Genomic DNA, 21,332 nt, shown 5'->3' with positions numbered 1-21,332 from the left:
ACACTGGATGTGTGCCTGTGCGTATGGAGTGCAAGGTGTTCGAACATGATAAATGTCATCATTTGTTTTAATCAAATTGTAATTTTCCGAATCCAAACAACATCGAGTCAGATGCTGGCCCCCGGGGGGTGGGTTGTAAAGCGGCGGCTTGTCACCGTCACAACAATCGGTTTTTCACGCAGTTTTCCTTTTGCACACACATGTGCGCTAGTGTCTGTTTTGGATTGTTTACGGAAGTGTCAATGTTGTTTCAATCGGCTTTCCCTTCACCTCGGTGCAATGGCGCCATGCCATTTCCACCGCGTACTCCGCGTAAGGATCTTGCAAAATCGGAATTCGTTTAAATATTGATTCGCATAAGCGGTTCTACAGACCTTGGCATTTGGAGATGCGTTTCATTTCACAACGAGGTGATGAAAAGTGAAATTGCAAATATTTACCGACAAAACAACACGGGAACACGTTCGCCTAGGCAGATCGTGAATTGTTTGTTGAATTTATCGTCTAGTGTATGAACGCGCCACAGGCGGACAGCAAGCAAATTGCGCAACCATCGCAGATGATTCAATTAGGGAAATTATGTTGTACTTCAACCGTTACGCACGTACGTGTTGCATCTATGCGTTTTTGAAAGGGTGAATCAAACGGAGGTCAATAACGGGTTCTATTTGTTTGGTTTATTTTTTTCACATCAATAATTAGAAATTACATCATTTGTTTCGGATTATGTTGTAAATTAGCATGAGTCTTGGGTAGTGCGGAATATAAGAAAAGGACTGATAAAGCCATCAATCACATTAATTAGATATATTTGTTTCAGATTTGATTTTGAAAGAATTTTATTCATCGCTTTTCATATTTGTATTGGAATATTTCCTTTAAAAAACCTTATTGTTAAATATTATTCAATTATTTATTGAGAATAATGTTACGATTTTTAAGCTACAAATTATGCATCTGCATCTGGTTAACCACGAGCGTAAAGATTTACGTTTCCAACCGTCCTTATTTTACGCTTTTATATTATGCAAGAAAACATTCCGCGGTTGATGCACCGAACAATGGAGAAATTATGTATGAAAATATGATAATACACCGAATAAATGATCGTTCGATACTTACCGCAAGCTGACAAAATCGGCCATCGATTACCACGCTTTACAGAAGCATCGAAGGCATCAACAACAAAAAAGAAGGTTATTAAATTATGCAAATTGTTTCACGATTGGAAATACATAAACCCTACCAAAACCCGACTGTCGCCTGTATGTGTAGTGAGACGAAACGGGAAGAATGTAAACAAGGATTGCATCATAAACAAAGCGTTCCCCCTGCATCGGTGCAGCAATGGGTGCACTAATTATGTTGCGGTTGGGTCAACGGCTGCTTCAGGTTGTGCTTCAGAACCATAGCGTCGAACCATGGAACGTTTCCTTCCTGGTGGCTGGTGGATTTGTCAGGATCGGTCCTTTTATTTTTGTTGTGTTGGTTCAATCGACCATCCATGCCCAAAAGAGCAAACCGAGGCTAAATGATAATGGTTTCAGTGTCAATGTCCGTTTGGTGGGAGATTTTTTTTTGTTTTTGGTTTATGTTTTGCTATCCCTTTTCGGCCCTAAGTCTCCACCAGTGCCATCCAGAACATGTACGGTCTCGGTGGTGCCGGTGGTATCGATCGATGCTGTGGCTGATGGTAGTATTATTATCGCCGGCGGCGCTAATGGCGGTTGTCTGGCGTACGTACATGGAAGCATGTGTCGTCGGGCTTCGTTCGAGTGGCTTTCCCGGATGGGGTTGTTTGAAAATTTGTTCCCATAATCAATACAGCCCAGAGGATGGGGATAGCTGAGTGGATGAAAGGCCGGCAGGACATTCCAGGCAGCTGCCGAATATTTCATACCGATGTTACTGGTGGTGGTTAAGAGAAGTGAAATTGTTTGGAAGCCGGGAACGATGTGGATACATACTGAGCGGGAGCGTTGATAGGCGGCTTCAGTTGTGGCGTGTCAAATTAGAATGCCAAAATCGATCCTAAAGTCAGAAGGTTCGAACCGCAGCCCCCGCAAGCTTATGAATAGGAACCACTGCATATGGTAATCGTCTAAACATAATATGAGCTCATTTGATGAGCTGCAAAAATAATATCCATTACAGGCGCGCACCGTGTTCAGTGTGATCGTGCGCTTGAAATTGTTCGACAAATATGCAAAACAACACACGCCTAGAATATCAACCAGCTACGAAATGGGGAGTATGTGGCGCGAGCCAGTTATGAGCATGAATTATTCAATCGAACGACATGCAGTTGTTCTTGATTGAAAATAATGCGCGGTAGAAACAGGTAAGTGGGATGTTTTTTGGCAGCCGAATGACGATCGAAACGGTTACTTCGATGAGACATTATTCAAATGAAATAAGGTTGTTACTGGCCTATTATTGGCAATTGATATACAATTATTGACGCATTCTGATTAACATTTGCTGGAGTTTGAATCTTCATTGGAAGATTACCATACACCTTTGCCTGATTGTAGAAGGTGCAAATGTCCTTAATTTTTTTATTAAAACATAAGAAAGATCGTTTATTATTATACATTATTCTTCATTTAATTAAATTTGAGGATTTGTTTAGCTTTTCTTTACAATTTACAGTGGAGCGCGGATTATCCGGGTACCTTTTATCCGGCTGTCCCATTATCCGTGCAGCTTGAAAATGACAGTTCCAAAGTCGAATTGACATACTAACTACAAACCGGTGATGACAAGAAATAAAATCTTCAATAGGAAGAGATACAATTGCCTTAGGTTCGACCAAAAAAAAGAGATTTATTTTGCAAAGTAACAATATTAACATTTAGCTTTAGAAAAAGAAAAGTTCACCCTCCACTCCTCCTAACCAGTAATATTTATCAATAAAATGAGTAGTACCTATTATTCGTGAAATTCCCTTATCCGGCAGGGGCCGTGTCCCGATGAGCACGGATAATCGGCGTTCCACTGTATTTGTTGAATTCTTTCGCTGGGCGAAACGTTGTTCGATTCGTTGAGTATCCACGTTTGTATAATTTAATCGCATCTTAATATGTTTCTCAGATATTAATTAAGAATACTATCCCCTTCCATACCATCCAAGAAAATTCATCATGCAACCATTATGTTTACGAATACGTTCCATCTAATTGTGTTGATTTTTTGTGTCATAAATTTTGTCCGCAGCAAGAACCATATCAGGTGCACGCGTTCGTTTAACATTTTAATTTGTAGCGAACACATTCGGGCGCGATAGATTTATGTCCAAAATTACCCAGAATTGTGTTTTGCCTTTTGCTTTCACAAATGTTTTTTTGGGAGTTTTTAAATGAACGTTCCAACCATCTGGAAGCGTAGAATGCCTCCCGAGGAGCGAAGTATTCTCCAGTCGATAATGTCTCCAAAAGCGGTGAAAAGCAGAGCCAAGGAACAGCTGGCATTGTTACGTAAACATCCGTAACGGCCACCATTACGGACGGATGGGTATCGTAGAATCCGAAGGAATCGTAATACTGCCGTTCCGAAGGTCACACGCACTGTGTGTTCTACTGCGGAAGCTTGGGCGTTTGTCTAGGTTGGCGTTTTATTGCGTTACCTTAAAGCCGCCATCATTCTTTGACATTTTGGTAGGAAGAAGCATAGACAGAACACCCAAAAACCGGGAACCCCTCCCTGGGTGTATGCCGATACTGCACACCGATCGTAACGGTCCCAAAAAGACAAAGCAATGCCTTCGTAAGACCGCTCCGTTATTTATGCGTCATCGTGCCGCTACGCCACCACCTGGTTTGGTGGTCCACCGATTCCCTGAAGCTCCCTTTTGAACCATTGCCAAATAAGTTAGTGTACGGTGTCGTTTGTACCGAGCCGCCACCGATGTTAACCGATGCAGGGAACGCACCTTTAAGAACACCAGCCATGCCAGCCAACCAAGCAGTACCAAGAACCGAAACCGGGGACAACCCGATGATGAACGTGCACATAACGCGTCGGCCGTACGCGTACTGTTTCGTCTCGCGACTCACGACGATCGGCTTATGTCATGCGCAGTGCGGCGTACCGTAAGCATAGAACAACATCGTAGGGCATGGCGCACGCGTTACCCTCGCGACTTCAGTTCAGAAATCGATCGTGTTGGCGTTAGAACGGGCGTACGTCTTCAGGCGGTGCGGTTCGTTGGCGTGTCTTCTCCGGTTTTGGAATAAGTGGTTCACGTTTCGGCCAGAAACGCAGTACACGCACGTGCACGTACACAAAAATCGATCACGAAAGATCGTGGCGGTGGTGTGCATTTGGCGCACAGCTCGTACAGCGCAATATTGCAATTTATAAGGCAATTAATTCCGGTGCTTCTTTAAAAATAGTTTCCTGGACGCAGCTCTAATCTAATGCACCGGAACGAATCCAACGACCCCGCGACTGAAGGGTTTGTGTGGCTGTGTGTTAGTGAGAGCATAATTTTGCAAGTGGATAACTAAACTGCAACGGCGATGTGTACTTACGTTGCAATGATGTGGTAATGTGCGTTGGTTGTTACGTTTTTGGGGGAATAAATCGTGACTCTCCCTCCGGGATCGGGATGATGTGCCAGATCTGTACGATGAGCAAAAGGTGTTTAAAAAATTGAAATTAAATTGTGCACCGAAGGTGTTTGTGATTCCGCGCCTAACCCGAGAGCTATTGCCGTTTTTGTGTTTTATTATTCACCAATAAAAGTTGCAAATAATTGCGGGTTTAATGTGAATGCGTGGGACATCTTTTTCCGCCATGTGAGCAGTGTGTTTGTGTTTTATGGAAAAAGTGATTTACACACTCCGCAGTAAGAGTACTCGGTACCGGAAGGAAGCGGCAGATTTGTTTATGCGTGTCGCAAAGAAGTTCATTAAGCTGTAAATTGCACTCACTCGATGCCAGTGAATCGTGCGGGAAATATTTCGACGACAGCGGGAAGTGGTTGTGTGTGTTTTGTGTCGATGGTGCAAATGTGTCGAAAGCCTGTCGAGTGATTGATCGTTAGAGAAAACGGAGCAAGAAAAGAAATGCAATTGATTTGCAAATAGTGAAAGCACATCACGAGAACGTTCCTTACTTGTGTGATAGGTTATTTCCGTTTGGTGTCTGTTTTTAAAAGAAAGGGACTGACTAGATAAAGGCCATTGCAGGGTTTTTTATTCAATTGTTTTGTCTTCAAAAGTCCTAATGTCCACACAATATGCTTTTCAAATAAGGTTCTTAGCAACAAATAAATTGAAACTGGTTTTACAACGTGAATTTAGTTGCTACTGAAGAATTTTATTATTAAACCGCTTCACACAGACCGTAAAAATTGATCAATTGAACTACAATTGCATACTTTTAGGCGTTGAGCGCAAAATTATTTTTAAAAACGCTCTTAGTGCTCGAACCCTGTATTTTGAATAGACTTTCCGAGCTTTAACTATGCGGGCACACTTGATATTCGCAACACTTGCACTGTACGCCCACTGACTCGAAGGTTTCAATAGGTTCAAGGACATAAATTCCATTTCATCAATCATAAGTTGCACTCGACATGAGTTTAGTTTTATAGCGCGATCTGGTGGGCAGGAATTTAAATGCATTGGTTTGTACGATGCAAACAATATTCAATAAATTATTACTCGCAGTTTGGAGCATGTATATGAATGAGGAAATGGAGAAAAATCTCAAGAAGAATAAAAAATTGTACGTAATGTTTAGTTATTTATATCTTTGTGATGTTAATGTGCACGGCTTTACGCGTTTAACCGTTCGCTTGAAACTGGTTTAGCGTATCCGGTGCAATTTTCAGCGCACTCATGCACCAGTAAAGGTGAATCAATTAAGGGTTGAAAAAGGCGAACGTGTGCATTCGTTTGTGAATTTCTCAGAATTTTACTTCCACGCTGATGATGTTGGATGTGGTGTGAAACACTTTTACGGTTTTGCAAATCCGTGGGTGAAACTCCTTCAGAGCCGCAATCCCAAAATGATTCAAACATTAAAACTTGACAGAAACGCACTGAATCATGCAACCGAACGGCGCATGATTGCTGGTGAATACAATGTTGTAAAATTAATTTGGAATTTAAATGTTGATCTTCTTGTTCTTTTGAAGGGAGCCTGGTGGGTAACATTGTTTTCCTTTTCTCCTTACAACCGTGCTCATTTATCGAATTTTTGAAGTTGGGATTATCTGTTTTTAAGCCAGCAAAACAGTGCTGTAACAAACAATTAGACGTACATCTCAACGGGTGGGAAGGCATTTTTCGACTTGATCGATCGTTGCCCCGTTGCATCTCCACGATGAAGGACCCGGTTTCGAATCGAATAATTTACATTCATCTGCTTAACTGCAGTGGATTAGTCTTTAGCTTTGGACCATAAGATGGCATCTCTACACTAAAACCGAATGTCGAACATTCGGAAAACGACCGTTTTTTATTACGCTTCATCTGTAATCTAGTTCCAACACCAATCAGAAAAACGAAAAGAAACGCCGCGACATTAAGCGTTAGGTGAGCAGTAAATCTCGTCTTCTTAATCGATTCAACACGGGCAGTATGCGGGTAGAGCAACGGTAGCTCCGTACGGGTCGTCGAATGTCTGAGGCATCTTAAATCTTACTTGAACGTCCGTTCGGAATACGCCCCCGGAACTCGGGTCTTTTGATCCGATTGATCGCAATCTGATTCGCACCTTGAAAGCATCGTGAACCTTTAGAGAATGTGAGGAGCACAAAAAGTTATAGTCTTTTAGGGACCAGAAACTCCACACTGCAACACATCAAACATTAAACATTTATGCTACCGTGTTTTGTTGATAGAGTGAGACTAAATCTCCATGAAAAACGTGGCGTTTGAATGGACAACGAATTCACGCTGGAAACATTATAGATGCAGGAAGATGATAACCTGACACACGCCACTCGCTGAGGGGAATTTATTTATTCAATCTTTTAACATCCCCAGTTCCTGTTGTTTTAAAGGGAAACCAATCAAAGCAAAATTGGGGAAGTTTTCTATTTTTCTTTCATATTTTCTTTTGCTTTTGAGATGCATTTTCCTGGCCGTGGTATTCGTTTTTCTTTTATTATTATTTAATACATTTCTCCCCACCGTAGACTGTGTTTGGTAGGATTTTCGATTGCATTTCCAAAACATGAGAAGCCACCCAAGAAACCGAAGATAAGCAACGAAGCATTGGAAAAAAAACTTCAACCATAGAAATCAACATCAACAGTGGGGATATCCTAAATAAAGAAAACGTCTCGTAAATGTAAACAAAAGCCTCTCCCGGGTTGTTGTTCCTGTTGCTCCGTACGACCTTCTTACGTCACATCGGGTTTCCGTTTTGTCTGCACGCACAAGCATACATTATCCCACAGTTCCGTGACCTTTCGGAAGTTCTATTTCTCAGTGGAGTAAAAAAGTTGAGTTTGAAATTAAATCAAAGCAAAAGAAGGAAACGACGTATAGCCCACGCAAATGTGAAGCAATCGTGTCCGTCAAACTGAAGGCGCCCACGAATTGTCCGAACTTCAAGATGCTTATCGATGAGTTTAACTGGCAGTCCGATGGGGAATTCTCGGCACCTTTTGGTGGCACACCCTAAAGGAAAGGAGGTATTTTCATGAAGGGTTCTGTGAGTTCCTTTATTTTCCTTCCCTTTTGGTGTCCCAAAGGGACTTGATGATGGAATGTAACTAAATTTTTCAACGCCTTGCCTTGATGATGTTGTTGAAAGGTTTTGGAAGCCGCCGTAGTTTCAATTTCCGCTTCCGTAGAATGTCAACTGGGGTAGCGCACTGTGACACCTAATGAAGCGTTGACCCGACGAAATTGAAATTAGGTTAGTACGGTCGAACCGATGTGGAATTGTTTTTTTCTATCCTTTACTCCATAACCCATTTATGTTTTCAACTTTCTGGGTGGTGTGAATGACTGCTTTACGATCCTGGTTTTACCCGGAAAAACAAAACAGAAAAGGATATTTGAGAAGGAAATGTAACTAATTAGGTTATTTTTATTATTTTATTTCTATCAACACTTGGCTCATTAGTAGCATTGAAGGCAAAATCCTTTTCTGTCTGGGTTTTTGCGAAGAATTTTCAAAGGATGAAAACCAAATTTGCGAGCGAATAGGTTGAATTTCTGGTTCAATAATCAATTTTGTCCATTATGCCCACCCCCATTCAAAGCTTGATGAATGATGGGCCTTCTGAGCATCGAAACCAGCTGCCACCCTTTTTTGGTCAGTAAAAATGGTTCCGTTTTTAATGCAGGATCCCAATAACTTTAGGGTTATGGGTATGAGTGGTGAATAAACACGCTAAAAGTTTCCTCCACAAGTTCGTTTTGTTCGAGACCCAAAGCTGTTACGGAACTTTCCCAGTGGTTTCCCAGGAAGTGCCTCAGCTTAATTTTCAGTTATAATTTCTGGGTTAAACCTCATCAAGCGGTTCAAGTTCCACGAAACGGGTCCATTCGATTGTGTGTGCGTGTGTGGTGGAATAAGAGAAACTCCAACCGGAAATCCTGCATACCAAATCTGTGTGCGTTCCAATGTTTCGAAAGCATCTCTACTTTACCACAAAATGCAGGGTGGGCATCAAATTTGTACTCCACTAATGAATGCATCGAATCACACCCCCAAAAACGAACCTCAGCCCCACGGCTGGTGGACTCATTCATTATGCACGACAGCAAATGCGTGCCACGTGACACGTGAGAATTTTTGATGCAACATGTCCAATGGCGCAATTGGACATCATACTTTCCGCGCATACCTTTAGGTTATGGATTCATTTTACAAACCGAAGCTTCACGTTCAGGTGTGTGTTTAAATTTGCTTGGATTATATATTATTATTCGCCACTCGATTTTATCGCTCAGCTCTAGTACCTTTTCGAGGGTACCACTCCATCGCTCGGTAGGGTAAGTGACACCACAAACACGGAAATCAGTGTATATCCCGGACAAGCCCGCCAGACTGACAGTTCGTCAAAGCGCAATTATCCATTTGTCATGCATCAACACTGCAGGAGCAGGGAAGAGACAGCGACAGACAACACAGAGAACGGTTTCCTATCCCTCAACTAACTCCGTATCCGAGTGATGAGAGACAACCTTCCCCTATTTCACAAAACTGCACCACAACTGCAACAGAAGTAAACTGTCCATTCTCCAAATGCCTTTGAACCCTTTCGAACCTCCGTACCTTCTTGCTAGTCGAATGGAAAATAAACAAAGAAACACAACGTGGAAAAACAAACCGGCTATAAATAACGAACCATTTTCCTTGGTTCGGCTTTGGTTCCACGGTGTCGTGATGCTACTGGCTGACTGTAATGCCGCCACTATACGTTGCATATCTGGTGTAGGACCTTAGACCATTAGACCCTAGACGAAAGCTGTTGTTGTTGTTGTTCCTGTGCTAGAAGTAAGGCGCAGTGTGGTCCAGTTAGGACGGTGGGCGCCAGTGTCTGTCAGAGAGAAGGGTTAATTTTGGGGACTATTTTTATGCACCTCCAAACAACCTCTCTGTTAAAACAATGATGAATAAAGCGGACTCCTTGCGACGATGTCTATTTCGGGCTTTAGAAAATGAGTCTAGTCTCACCAGTGGTTGACAAATAAATATGTTATGAACACAGGTGATGGTGACAATTTTTGGATGGAGACAGAAACACTTGGGGTCATGGAAATGCGACAGACTGGTTACATATTGCCACCGGTCTACGATCCTGATTAATTTCTCTAGTGGTTTTCCAATGTTTTACCGCACAACAGTACAATTTTCATTGAAATCAATTGGATTAAAAGGTACAAAGTGTAATGTTTATTTTGAAGTGTACAAGGACCATCAGTTTGGGGAAAAGAAGGCCACCGTTACATGTGGGAAAACCGCGATTTAGATGATGGATTATGGCTTGACACGCGAATGCGGTACCAACGTTCCGCGCAAAGAATATTTCGACCACACTCATTGTGGCTGTCCAAACTCTGCACGGTTTTTTGGACGGGCCAACCATTGCGAAGGGTCTCTAATTTGTTTATTTGTTTGCGCTTCAAGTGCTGTTTGTAAACGTTCATGTGGAGTCACCCGGTGACTTACGATGAGTACTACTGTTAGGGAAAAATGTGGCAATTAACATCTCAGTCAGTAAAAGTGAAGTGTGTTTCTGTATATGCTGTGTGGTTTGTGGTACACGAGGAAAGTGAAACCCCATTCCTTTACTCGCTGCCACCGAAAAGAAAACGCTGGCCAGTCTGATTGTGACTGATTATGAAAGAATCAAAGGAAAGCCTCGTACAGCAGTAGTAGTATTTACTAAAGGGAAGAAAATTAAATCGTCAAGTGTCGAATCAGCCGCTCCACATGGGAGAGATGGAAATGATTGATGAATAAGCACATAAAACGGTATCCGACCGGCGGAAGTGATTTTCGGATTCAATTCGGGTGTGAATTGATTTACGAGATAACATCACCCCATCGTCACTGTTGGCAGAAGCATTGGGGAGCAATTTTGTTTGAAATTTTGCGTTTGGCTAGGCATTGGGTTTGAACAACTGCTGCATAATGTTGGGCCGATGTGTTAGTGGTCAGGGATCAAGCGACGATCTTTCCGTGACGAAAAATCTATCGCAGGTAAGATATACCAAAAGTAGATATATCATTAACACAAAAAAAATTACATTTTGTCACTAAAATATAAAATTTATGCATTTTGCTACGCTAACCAATGTTTTGCTAACCAATCGGAATAAACTCCAAAATGTATGCAAACTGCAATACAAAAGAACTTTTTTCTAGTTTTTTTAAGACTAATATCTAAATAAGCATATTCCAAATGATTAACAATCCTTTATATAATATGATTCTCGCCTTCTAATCCATCCACTTGTGACGACAAAAAACTAAACTTCTCAGCACGGTTCTCGCCAAAACAAACTCGCAATTTAATTTCCTAAAATAACTCTCCGAGACAGCGACCGAACCGCTACTGACCTTAGTACGTAGTACGCCTTAACCTGCCAAACCTGCTTGAACCTGGCGACAGTTTCTTAGCTCAGACCGGAAGCGTACTGGCTTGGGAAGAAGGTGAACAAAAACACTTTCTGACAGCCAGACTAAGCCCTCCGAAAAAAAGAAATAAAACGATCATAGGGTCGGAAAAGTTAGAAGCACACACACATGAGCGTAATGAGGGAAAACTCCTCACGTACATGTGCACAAAAAAGTGGAATCGACTTTTGCAATGCTTTTTGACGCGAGGAAAAACCGAAGGAAAAGATCAGATCCATAAAGTTAGAAAACGACTCGGGAGGTAATTAATTATGTTGCAGATTCGTTTTATTTTTTTTTGCTGGCAGCCTTTTTTGTTTTCTACTCCGTTTTTTCCCTTTGGCGGTCGCTTTCGTTCGCTACGATCGCTCTACTTCCAGCAGCTTGATGAGCGTCCATGGTTGCCCTGGAGCCATGTAAAGAAAACTCTTGTAGGAAAATATTGTTCTTGTGATGAAAAAAATATGGTTGAATAGACTTGTACTACACGTACTGCTGTGCTGCTGCTAATATTCTATCATATGTGGTAGCATGAAGTGTTGTGGTAGTTTTTCGTTATTCTGCTAGCTGATTTTACGAAGTAAAACACGTAAAGAGATGGCATAAAGTCACGATGGCAAAGTAGGAATAGAGCAGCAAAGGCGGAAAGGTCATGGCAAATGAAAAAACGACCTCACAACCATAAATAACTCGCGTTAGGATGTGTCTTACTGTAATGTACCCTGTGCGGGAGTGGCGAAACCATGGGGAATGATGGTGTGCTAACGCGAACTCCATCCGCGAGGTGCGATTTTCCATGAGCGATGGGAAACTTCTGGCCCTTCTCATTTCATTTCCCGTACGTGGGTCCCCGATGGGTTGCTACTCGACACATTTTCAAGGGACGTTTAACGAGGTTTCAAGTATGGTCACACTTTTTTAAGCACGTTTTTATACGATGACATTAAATTAATGCGTGCTCTTGAAAAGGTTTTACTACAACAGCAAAAACTGGCTCCCAGTGAGTAGTCCCGCTGGTATGAATTGGCAACCTTAGTCAGCTTAAAACCTTAATTTTTCTGACCATAGAAATACATCAGTGGTGCCAGAGTGTTTGATTAATTTCGCCACCGAATGCAGTGTAGAGCGTGTGTGAGGGAAAACCATTAAAGCTTTGCCCTATGTACGCACAAAAGCAATTATTTTTTGGCGAAAAAATATGTTTCCCCAGCGCCATTTACAGCTGATTAATCCTAAACCATGCACAGCTCAGAGCAATGTTTGAAGTAAGGTCGGAAAAACCCTCCCTAGTGCGTACACATGCTTAGCATCAAACGCTCCCTTCATTGTGTGCATAAAAAGTAAAAAGAAAATCAAGAAGGTGGCGAAAATATGTTGAGAAGATAAAAAATAATCATCTTTTAAAAGACGCTTCCGACGGGCCGATGGGCGTTAAAGCGGAAACAAACCACGCGACGCTTAAGCAAGTGAGCGCGAGCGAAAGATAAATTACCAAACGAAAAGAACATTATGAAGCTATGCTGCTGACACCTTTCCTCCACCAGCATTTCCATTCTTCCGTGCCGCTTCAAGTGCGTAACGGTTCTGAATGGGTAGGAAAATCAAGAGATTTTCCAAGTCGTGCGACATAATCGGTTCATGGCGCGTGGTATAAAAAACCCGCCCGATCGAAGATCCACGATGAAGGAGGGAATTTCATCATTTCATCTACTCGCGGTTTAGAGGGGAACCGAGATCAGTATGCTGTTGAAAAAGAGAGGGATGAAAACAACCATGATACCAAGGATGGATTTTAATTGGGAAAATGAAACATGCCGCATCGCTGTCTTGACGTCTTAGTGGGGCTTACGCTTCATTAGGGTAGAGAGTGAAGGTGGCAATCAGAAGGCATGGAATGATCTCCTCTACCAGTGCAATGTTGATTGCCAACGATGAATTGGTGATGTGATTTGGCAGTTTATTTATTTTCTCATCCAGCACCCTGTCACTTTATGGGGCGTTTTTCTTTTCTTTAACTCCACAAGACGAAAGATGATGAAAGGACGCTTCATTTGAAGAGATTCACTTTTGAAGTAACGCAATTCTATCACATGAATAAGGAAGGTTTGTGTTGGTGTGGAAGTTCAAAAGTGACACATTCTGTGTCATTTAGTGAAATCGAACTGATCAAAGGCTTTTTCAGGGGAAAGGTACAGATGGACTTCCGCCAAACAGCTGGCATATATCACATCATTAACCCAATTTTCTTTGGAGTAGGTATACTCAAGAAATGGACAAGCTAGCGACGCCATTTAGCGTTATTACTGCTCTATTTTCATGTTTCCTATGAGCTGAGGCGTAAAAATACTGGTTGCAACTCCAAACGAGCACATTGGCCGGCAAAGAATAAAGAAGAATCCCATCGAATAAAACAAATAGCTTCCTTAGCAGTGCCAAATTGCAGCAGTACGCTCGTTTGGAGTTCGTTCCGATTAATGCCAGTCTGCAGTTTGTTCTGATTGTTGGCGAAAGAGCATACCGAGAGGGAACGAATAAAAACTAACAGTGGACTGCAAGTGGGATTTTTTTGTTACATTCCAAGAATCTGCTGACTCTTGCTGAGCCGTAAGATAGAACCTTGCTTAAAGCAAGAATGCAGTTTATATCTCTCTTAGCACTTCTTTCCTTTTGCTTCGTTTATTGGCGACTAAAAGGAACGTCCAGAAGTTTAGGGCACAATTTTTGGGTGATTTAAAATTTATGGTCCAAAATTTCCTACTTTTATTAGACACCATTTGTCTTCGCTCGGGAGCAAATGGAACAGGCTGGTGAGCGCGTGCCAAGTAGACTACAACAAGCCCATGTTGCGAACGTCTGTTTGCCAATGGTAATACTGTAACGTCACTCTAATGTCATGAGAGATCGTTGCACAAGTGTTATCCAGAGTTCAAGAAAAGGATACCGTAGTGTGGAAACAGATGTACGCATCAAGACGTAAATATTCCATGAAGAAGAGGACCTAATGCCCCAAGGCTAAAGGGGGATAGTGCTGTAAAAGACTCCTCCACGATTTCTCCAAGGAATTTATGTTTCCATTTCGGGATTCGGCCTATCAACCTTCCGTATGTGTAACAAACGTATAGAGCAGAGTTCTCGTAGCTGTGTCCTTTTCATGTCATATTGTCCGTCGTCTTGCAGTCGTACTACGTGATTTCTACATGTCTAGTAAAGGCTCCGTCGAAATGGTCAACGAGCTACTCTCACGTACATCTAGAGCACCATATGTCGCATCATCTTCTTACTTTCTAAGCCATCGTATCACATTCGTACAAGTTTGATTGCCATTGGATGTTGAATAAATTTAATAATACTAATGCGCATCGTTACCTTTCCTGGGACTCATATTGCTCATACTTGCTTCCGTATATTTTTTCGTCCTAATTCTTATCTTTTTGGTTTTTCGATTTTCGTTCTCCACAGATCTATACCGACTGGGCCAACTATTATCTGGAACGGGCAAAGTCGAAAAGGAAGGTATCCGACCTGTCCGCCGACTGTCGCGATGGGTTACTGCTGGCAGAGGTAATCGAAGCCGTCACCACCTTCAAAGTACCTGATTTGGTGAAAAAACCAAAAACTCCTCAACACATGGTAAGTACTGAAGCATTTGGTTTGGATAAATTTGAATTACCTGCACAATAAGCGAACAACTCTCTTGGCTACTACTCTGTCGAGTTCTTAAGTTCTCCAAGCTACATTTGCTTGTCAGATTCGATTTGAAAAAAACTATTTTCTTTCCTCTACATCTCTCTTGGAAGGAAAAACTCTTGACGAAAGACGGAAAGAGCGATAAATCAATTACCGCTATAAATCATACTTATTAATAACAATCAGTTCACCATAAATCATCACCAACAACCGGAGCGGATATAATTCCGTGCGGTATGAGAAGAGTGACGACGACGACGACGACGACGACTGCTGGTGTGCATTCGCGCACCAGTTTGCGGGCGCCTGTTTCCATTCCATTATGTCTATTATGCTTACACTCTTGGAGGGCCAATGGCCTTTACGGGCCAAGGGAAACTCTGCTTGCCAATAGGGTTCTCCGGTGCATTACGTGTACTATTTTATTCTATGAATAATTAATTGGTGCATGCTTCGGTTTGCACATTGTATGCATGATAAGAAAAATATTTCCATTCCGGAATAGGAATGAAGGATTTGATATGATTTTATTACATGAAACGACAATAAATCTTTGAGTAGAGTTTATGGTACGAGAGGAAACAAATTCCACGAGACCTCATTTTGTATAGTTGCTATTCCAAGCTATCGCAAAAGTAATGTACTCATTAAAACGCCAAAAGTTATGCAACTCGCAATACAAAAATTGCTATCAATGAACTGTTTCTTGGTATTACCGCTCCTGTCAACCAAAAGGAACTATTAAAAAGGACTATCTTTCCCTTAAGTTCTTAAGCCCGATACTCCCAGGTGAGTTTCATCTTTTTGAGCTGAATTAAGAACCACTGATCCATGGCAACTCTAGGGAGATGAAGCGATGAAAGCATTTCAGCACTTAGTGAACCACAGTCTATCGACGGTCATCGATCGGTAACGGACAATGATGCCACAAGCGGTGGATGAAAAATTGCTCTATCATTGCATTCACTTTTCTCCGCCCGCGAAGAAGTATGCTCCTTAGAGAGTGAGCGCAAGACTTTCTTTTTTCGTACGTTTGCACTGGGTAGGGAGTAATCATCAATTTAACCAACGTTCTATCTAAATTGAAAATAATTCGCTCTAAAAGCAACTAGATGCGATTCGATTACGGTTGCCCGCCGCGTTTCGGCTTATGAAACGTTTGATTCTGAACAGTCCGAAGAATGGACACGCATACACAGAACACTTTTCCATCCCGGCTCGAGAAGCTTTCCGATCCTTTTATCAGGTTATCATGGTTGGGTTTTATCGGAGATTGTGCTTCAGTCTCAGGCAGGGTTCGTGCGGCATGGTTATTTAATTGCCGCCCAGTTGACCATCCTGCTGGGAAACCGAAACCGAAAGGGTCCAAGAACGACACAACAGCCAGACTCTTTTCCCGCGCGCACTGCGGGTGGGTTAGTGTTTTTCCGTCGGTTATCGTGCGAGACAAGAAGACCCGGGGAGGGTCGTGTTCTCTTGCGGCGATTGCGTTTGTCTTCGATTAATGTTGTCGATGAAAGCGTGCTGTGAACGCGACCCTCCACCGATTGCTTGTCTCCACATCTCCTCCTAATGGACGATGAGTTTGCATGTGAACGTTGTCAGTTGCAGGGAGTGGAGTGAGTCGAGCGCGCATACTTGCATTTGTTGAGTGTGGCGTCTTTCCATCGGTACACACCACAACTGTTAGAACGATATCGGGTAACAATTGAGTCGGACCGTGCAAAGCTCAAACAAGCCTATCGGATCATGATTTATGGTGCATTCTCATTGGGGGCATAAGACCAGTGCGTGCGGAGTCAATATTGGAGGCCATTGGAACGCTGATTTAATCACAATCCACCAGGCTAAGAAATTCATTCCCGCTCAGATGTAAAATGTTTCCACACAGAAAACCTGACACCATCGTTTAGTTATCGGAGTGTCAAAATTGGTATCACTGGTCACGTAAATATTTGATTAGACGAACGATTTTTTGTGACTGGGTTGATACGAAATGCGGGTTCCAATGTTTAATAGAACTCCGACACATCTGTGCTGCTAAAACCTCGTTAAGGATGTCGTCGTTCGGTACGTACGAGAACAATGCTCATTAGCATTATTGAAATGCAACACATCTTCATTGTCTGTATTTCGCCTCCACGCCATTGAGTGGCGTCATCAGTACGCGGACAAAAGACATAATCCTCGGATCGCATGCACCAGAACCGAAAGGCTTCACCGTTGTCACCAACTCGTCTTGGTGTGCTGTTCTGGATCGCGACTAGACGTAATAAATTCACGATGGACACTTGCATCCACTTGCACTGTAATTGAAAGTGAGTGAGCTCATTCATGCGAAACAGGCCGCTTACAGTAAGAACCCAGCAAGTCGAGAAGAAAACGAGCTAAATCTAGCTTAGAGTCTCTGGGTAATGGAGTTGGTATAAAAGGCCAAGTATGTGATGCATTCGTTGAATATGGGTTCTGGAGAAATACGGCCCGAAAATGAAGATCCAACTAGCACCCCAGAATGGCACTCTTACTGCTTCGTGACTGGTGGTGATGAGCGATTCTGACGTTGATGATGATTCGATGCCGCCCGCCAGAAAATCAAAACTGTTCTACCCGTTTTTGGCTCTTACACCAGTTCCTGATTCAAAATATTGCATTGATTTACGACCAATCGTGAGCAGAATGAACAACGTTCTAGCTTGTTAGGGGTTCAGTTTGAGCTAAGTTTTATGAGGTTTTCTGGGTGTGAAGTTGAACACTGTTTCGCATCATGCGAAGAACCCTTTCCTGTAGCAACAATTTATGGAAAGTTTGATACTATAAGGCAAAGGCTAGAATATGTTACTTTACGTAATCTAGGATATTTATTCGATGAAGGTTTTGAGTACGGAGAAGGTTGCATCTGGTTGGAAATGCAACGGCCATGTTCTAGTTCACATTCGTGTGGAATAGAACAAAAACCTTTGCTGTCTTGCTGGTACTGATATCAAGGTTTCGCATGCTATTCTATACTTCAGTGAATGAATGATAAGTTCTTTTATGTACATAATAGTCTTAGTCATATTGTCTTAGTCATCTACTGAATTACTATAAATTTGTGAAAATGGAATGAGATTTTGTGAATTGATTTTGCAGTGTATAAATTATATTCAACAAAATTCATACGATACCTAAGCACACTTTTCCATCCTTATTTCTCTCTCAGCTAAGCTTTCAGAAAGCCACGAGGTGTACCAAAACTTCCGTAAAAACATAAACCCAAAACCCGGAGCCTCGTAACAGGGAAGTGAACAAACATTCCAAGGCAGAGAAACATTCGGTTCTTTCCATGTTTTTATTTATCGTTTCTACGGGGTTAACTTTGTTACGTGCCGCTGCCCAATTTTGCCACACGTTGAAACGCGCGGTGGTACGTACGCGAAGATATTTAAATCAATAAATTCGTTTCGCTCTTCGGCGTTTGGGATTTTTTCCCCTTAACGTTGCTTTTCATGCAAGTGTGCCTTTTTTTGTTTGGCTTTCCTATGGAAAGAGGGGTTAGGTTTCCGAATTGTAGAGGGTAAAGATGCCTTTCTTTTATGCTGGTGTAGCTGGTTTCGGTCAATGGTGTTGGCATGTAAACACATGCTAATATCGACCAGATGTGTTCTGATTTTTTTTTTTTTTTTTTGGTAAACTAGAAAACTGTAAGGCGAAGAATCTACTACTCCGTTCTGGAACCGAGTGTCTGTCGGCATGCTTTTGGCATAGTTCAGCATCGCCACTACACACTATAAACTATTCCGACTGCATTACAGTGAGTGCATTACTGAGCATCGAGTGGGATTTACTTACCTATGGGATGCAACGCAACCGAAGGATGGGCGATTTAATTAACTGCATCTGGGATTGAATTTTCGGTGGAGGTGTTGGCTGACGGTGGGCGGTAATTAGGTCAAATCGGATACCCAACACTACCGTAAATGATGATGATGTTGGGGCTCTATATAGGGCGTACATTGAGTGGTGAATGACGTGCTTTGGGAGTGTGGAAAGTTCTGCTGATGCAACGTATTTTGTGTTTATCTGAGGATTAAAAGATACGAACAGAATACACATTTCCCAAAGATGTAGCTTAGTGTCTTCTAAGAATGTGTTTGATTATAAAGCACACTCCCAAAAAGAAATAATAAATAATCATGACTCAGGGGCACTTGAAATAGAGATAAATTCTAACGCTACATTAGTTCCACAAAAATAGTTCCTGCATGCATTTACTAAAGAATGTTTTAAGCGCCCCGCTGCAATATTTTCTACTAGTTTATTTGATGTTTGATAGGCAAACCATACACATTAGAAGCCAGATTTGTGATGATTCAGGGCACGTACTCGTAAATGTCCCCCCCGGAGCACACGATCAATCTTATCGCAGTGCCCCGCTGAGCTCAGTAATTATTTGCTTTCAATACAGCCGTGGCCGTGGTGGTACGCGAATAATTGAGGTTTTTGTGTGTGCTCCACACCACACGTGTACTCCACGGATGCGATTTATGAACTTGAAGTAGCGCACGGTAGCACACATGCTAAAACATCGATGCAAATCATTTCATTCGTATTTTCCGCCTGTTTGTACAGGGACCGTAGATGGGGTGAATAAATATATTTTATTGTAGCTGTTAACACAGTGCAGTACATCGGTTTGTTGCAGTTGCAGTTGTGAAGTGCAGTTAAAGCTGTGCAGTAGAAAACTGCCACAATATGACCTCTAGCTGAGGAAGTTCGCCAGCGGAAAGGGTTGGAGGAAAGATTAATGATGATCAATTAAATAAACGTAATCTACGTCAGTCATTGTACGGTGTGATAGCAACAACCACGCTGGTGGCTCACGGTGGACCAATAATTGCCATTTTCCTGCCGTATTAAAGTTTTATATCATTTTGATGCTTTGGAACATTTTTGGAACAGTTTCTGTTCTAGAAAGCATACCGTTCGCGGGCAACAATTTACTGCACTCGCGGGCATTATATTGTGTGTTCGGTCATTGGCTTTTTTGTGGTTTCTCCATGTGAAGGGGTTAGACTGCGAGAGGTCGAGGTTCTCGCGATAGCACGCGTAGCACATGCTTCAATGAGATACTGTAGGCGAGGAGGTACCGTAAATTAGAGGCATCCGGTCCCGGGTGGCGGGATGGATTAGCGTGACCGTTTCCGGCATCGGGCACACTGCTCGGTTCCCGGATTTATGGCCAGGCGCGATCGTGAAATGATCTTTCCCGCGCCATCGGCTAGAATGTATGGTTCTTTTTTCTGTCCGATTTTTTTTGGGCAGTTTAAATGTTGAGTGCGAATGGGAATGAAACAGCAAAAATCAATCCAGGTCTATTTCTTCAATGGTTCGCATCTCTTAGGGATGTTGTGATTCCAGTCGCTAAAATGTTAAGCATATCGTAACTGGGCCCAGAGGACTAATTGGAAGTTCGTGAGTGGTTTTTTTAGTTGTATATCTGCTTGTGCGAACTCGAATGAATGGTGGAAATTGTACTTGTCGCACAAAAAAAAACAAATCTTTTTTTTTGTTAGGAAACTACGAACATCGCTTAGAGCAAAGTGAAACACTTTAGAATAGCGTGACTGTTGCAATTAAACTGCCTTCTTTAGACATTAGGCACCAAAACCAGAATAAGAACATTTCATTCTTGGCATAACCACATTTCAATAATCAAGATCTTCAACTTTTTATTTCATTTCTTGAGGAATTGATAATATATTGCCGCAAAGTCTGGAATTCAGTTAAGAATAGTAAATAACTTACAATGCGTATGCTGTTTATAGTAATAATTTACCGGATAACTCCATTTAGTAGTCGAGTTATTATACAAATACCACTGTGAGGTGAATCTCGTATTTTGACTCTACTTATAAAATCATCGACACATCTCTCGATGGCGCACATAAATTTAGCTAAATTGCTTCAAAATTCCTCCCTTTTCGGTGCCCAAATTCCACCACTCTGGAACGCCATGTCAAACATACGCATATGTATGTGTGGTCGCTTGTGATATTGAGGGCAATATTTCGTCGCCATCGAAACGAATGTCCGGGCAAATGAAGAGTGACAAACCCGCAGGTGGACATCATCGACGGGATATAAAACGCATGCTCCCTGAGTGCGACATGCCGCCCGAACGCTATCTCGCTATAAATAGCCAATTTATGCTTGGTGGTCGATGAAATATGCCTCATAAACCATGCCACGAGTTGACCACCCGAGACGTCAGCGTGACAGCTGGGTAGGGGTCATTCGGCTTCGGCGTTTCGCCGGGATAAGTCTAGAGTCCCAAATATCGCAAAGTTTCGTGACCGTGCGTTAGACGCAACAACGTCTCACAGTAATACGGCGCCACGCGATCGCAACAACGCTTGGCGAAGAGGACATTCATTAGTCAGTTGATTTATGTTGTTTCAATACTCAAACTGCAACTCACCAATCATGGCTTTGCATCGTCGCTGCATGTGGGAAATATGGTTTTGCATGAGGTTGGGTTTTGTAGTCTACTCGCGCAAACCAAAGCATCCAAC

The 21,332-nt window shown here is 42.2% G+C and overlaps 1 protein-coding gene across 5 annotated transcripts in view; it reads left to right on the top strand.

Moving 5' to 3' along the window:
- LOC125763349 (uncharacterized) overlaps window positions 1–21,332 on the top strand; it is a 162,740-nt gene that overhangs the window by 23,511 nt on the left and 117,897 nt on the right. For all 5 annotated transcript variants that reach the window (XM_049426390.1, XM_049426392.1, XM_049426391.1 and 2 more), the window contains exon 2: window positions 14,554–14,724. In XM_049426390.1, the coding sequence (XP_049282347.1) occupies window positions 14,554–14,724 (171 nt within the window). The remainder of the gene's footprint in view (window positions 1–14,553; window positions 14,725–21,332) is intronic.

This window comes from Anopheles funestus, chromosome 2RL (genome assembly GCF_943734845.2).
Source record: "Anopheles funestus chromosome 2RL, idAnoFuneDA-416_04, whole genome shotgun sequence".
Classification (NCBI taxonomy): Eukaryota; Metazoa; Arthropoda; class Insecta; order Diptera; family Culicidae; genus Anopheles; species Anopheles funestus.
This window is presented reverse-complemented; position numbering and strand designations above follow the sequence as displayed.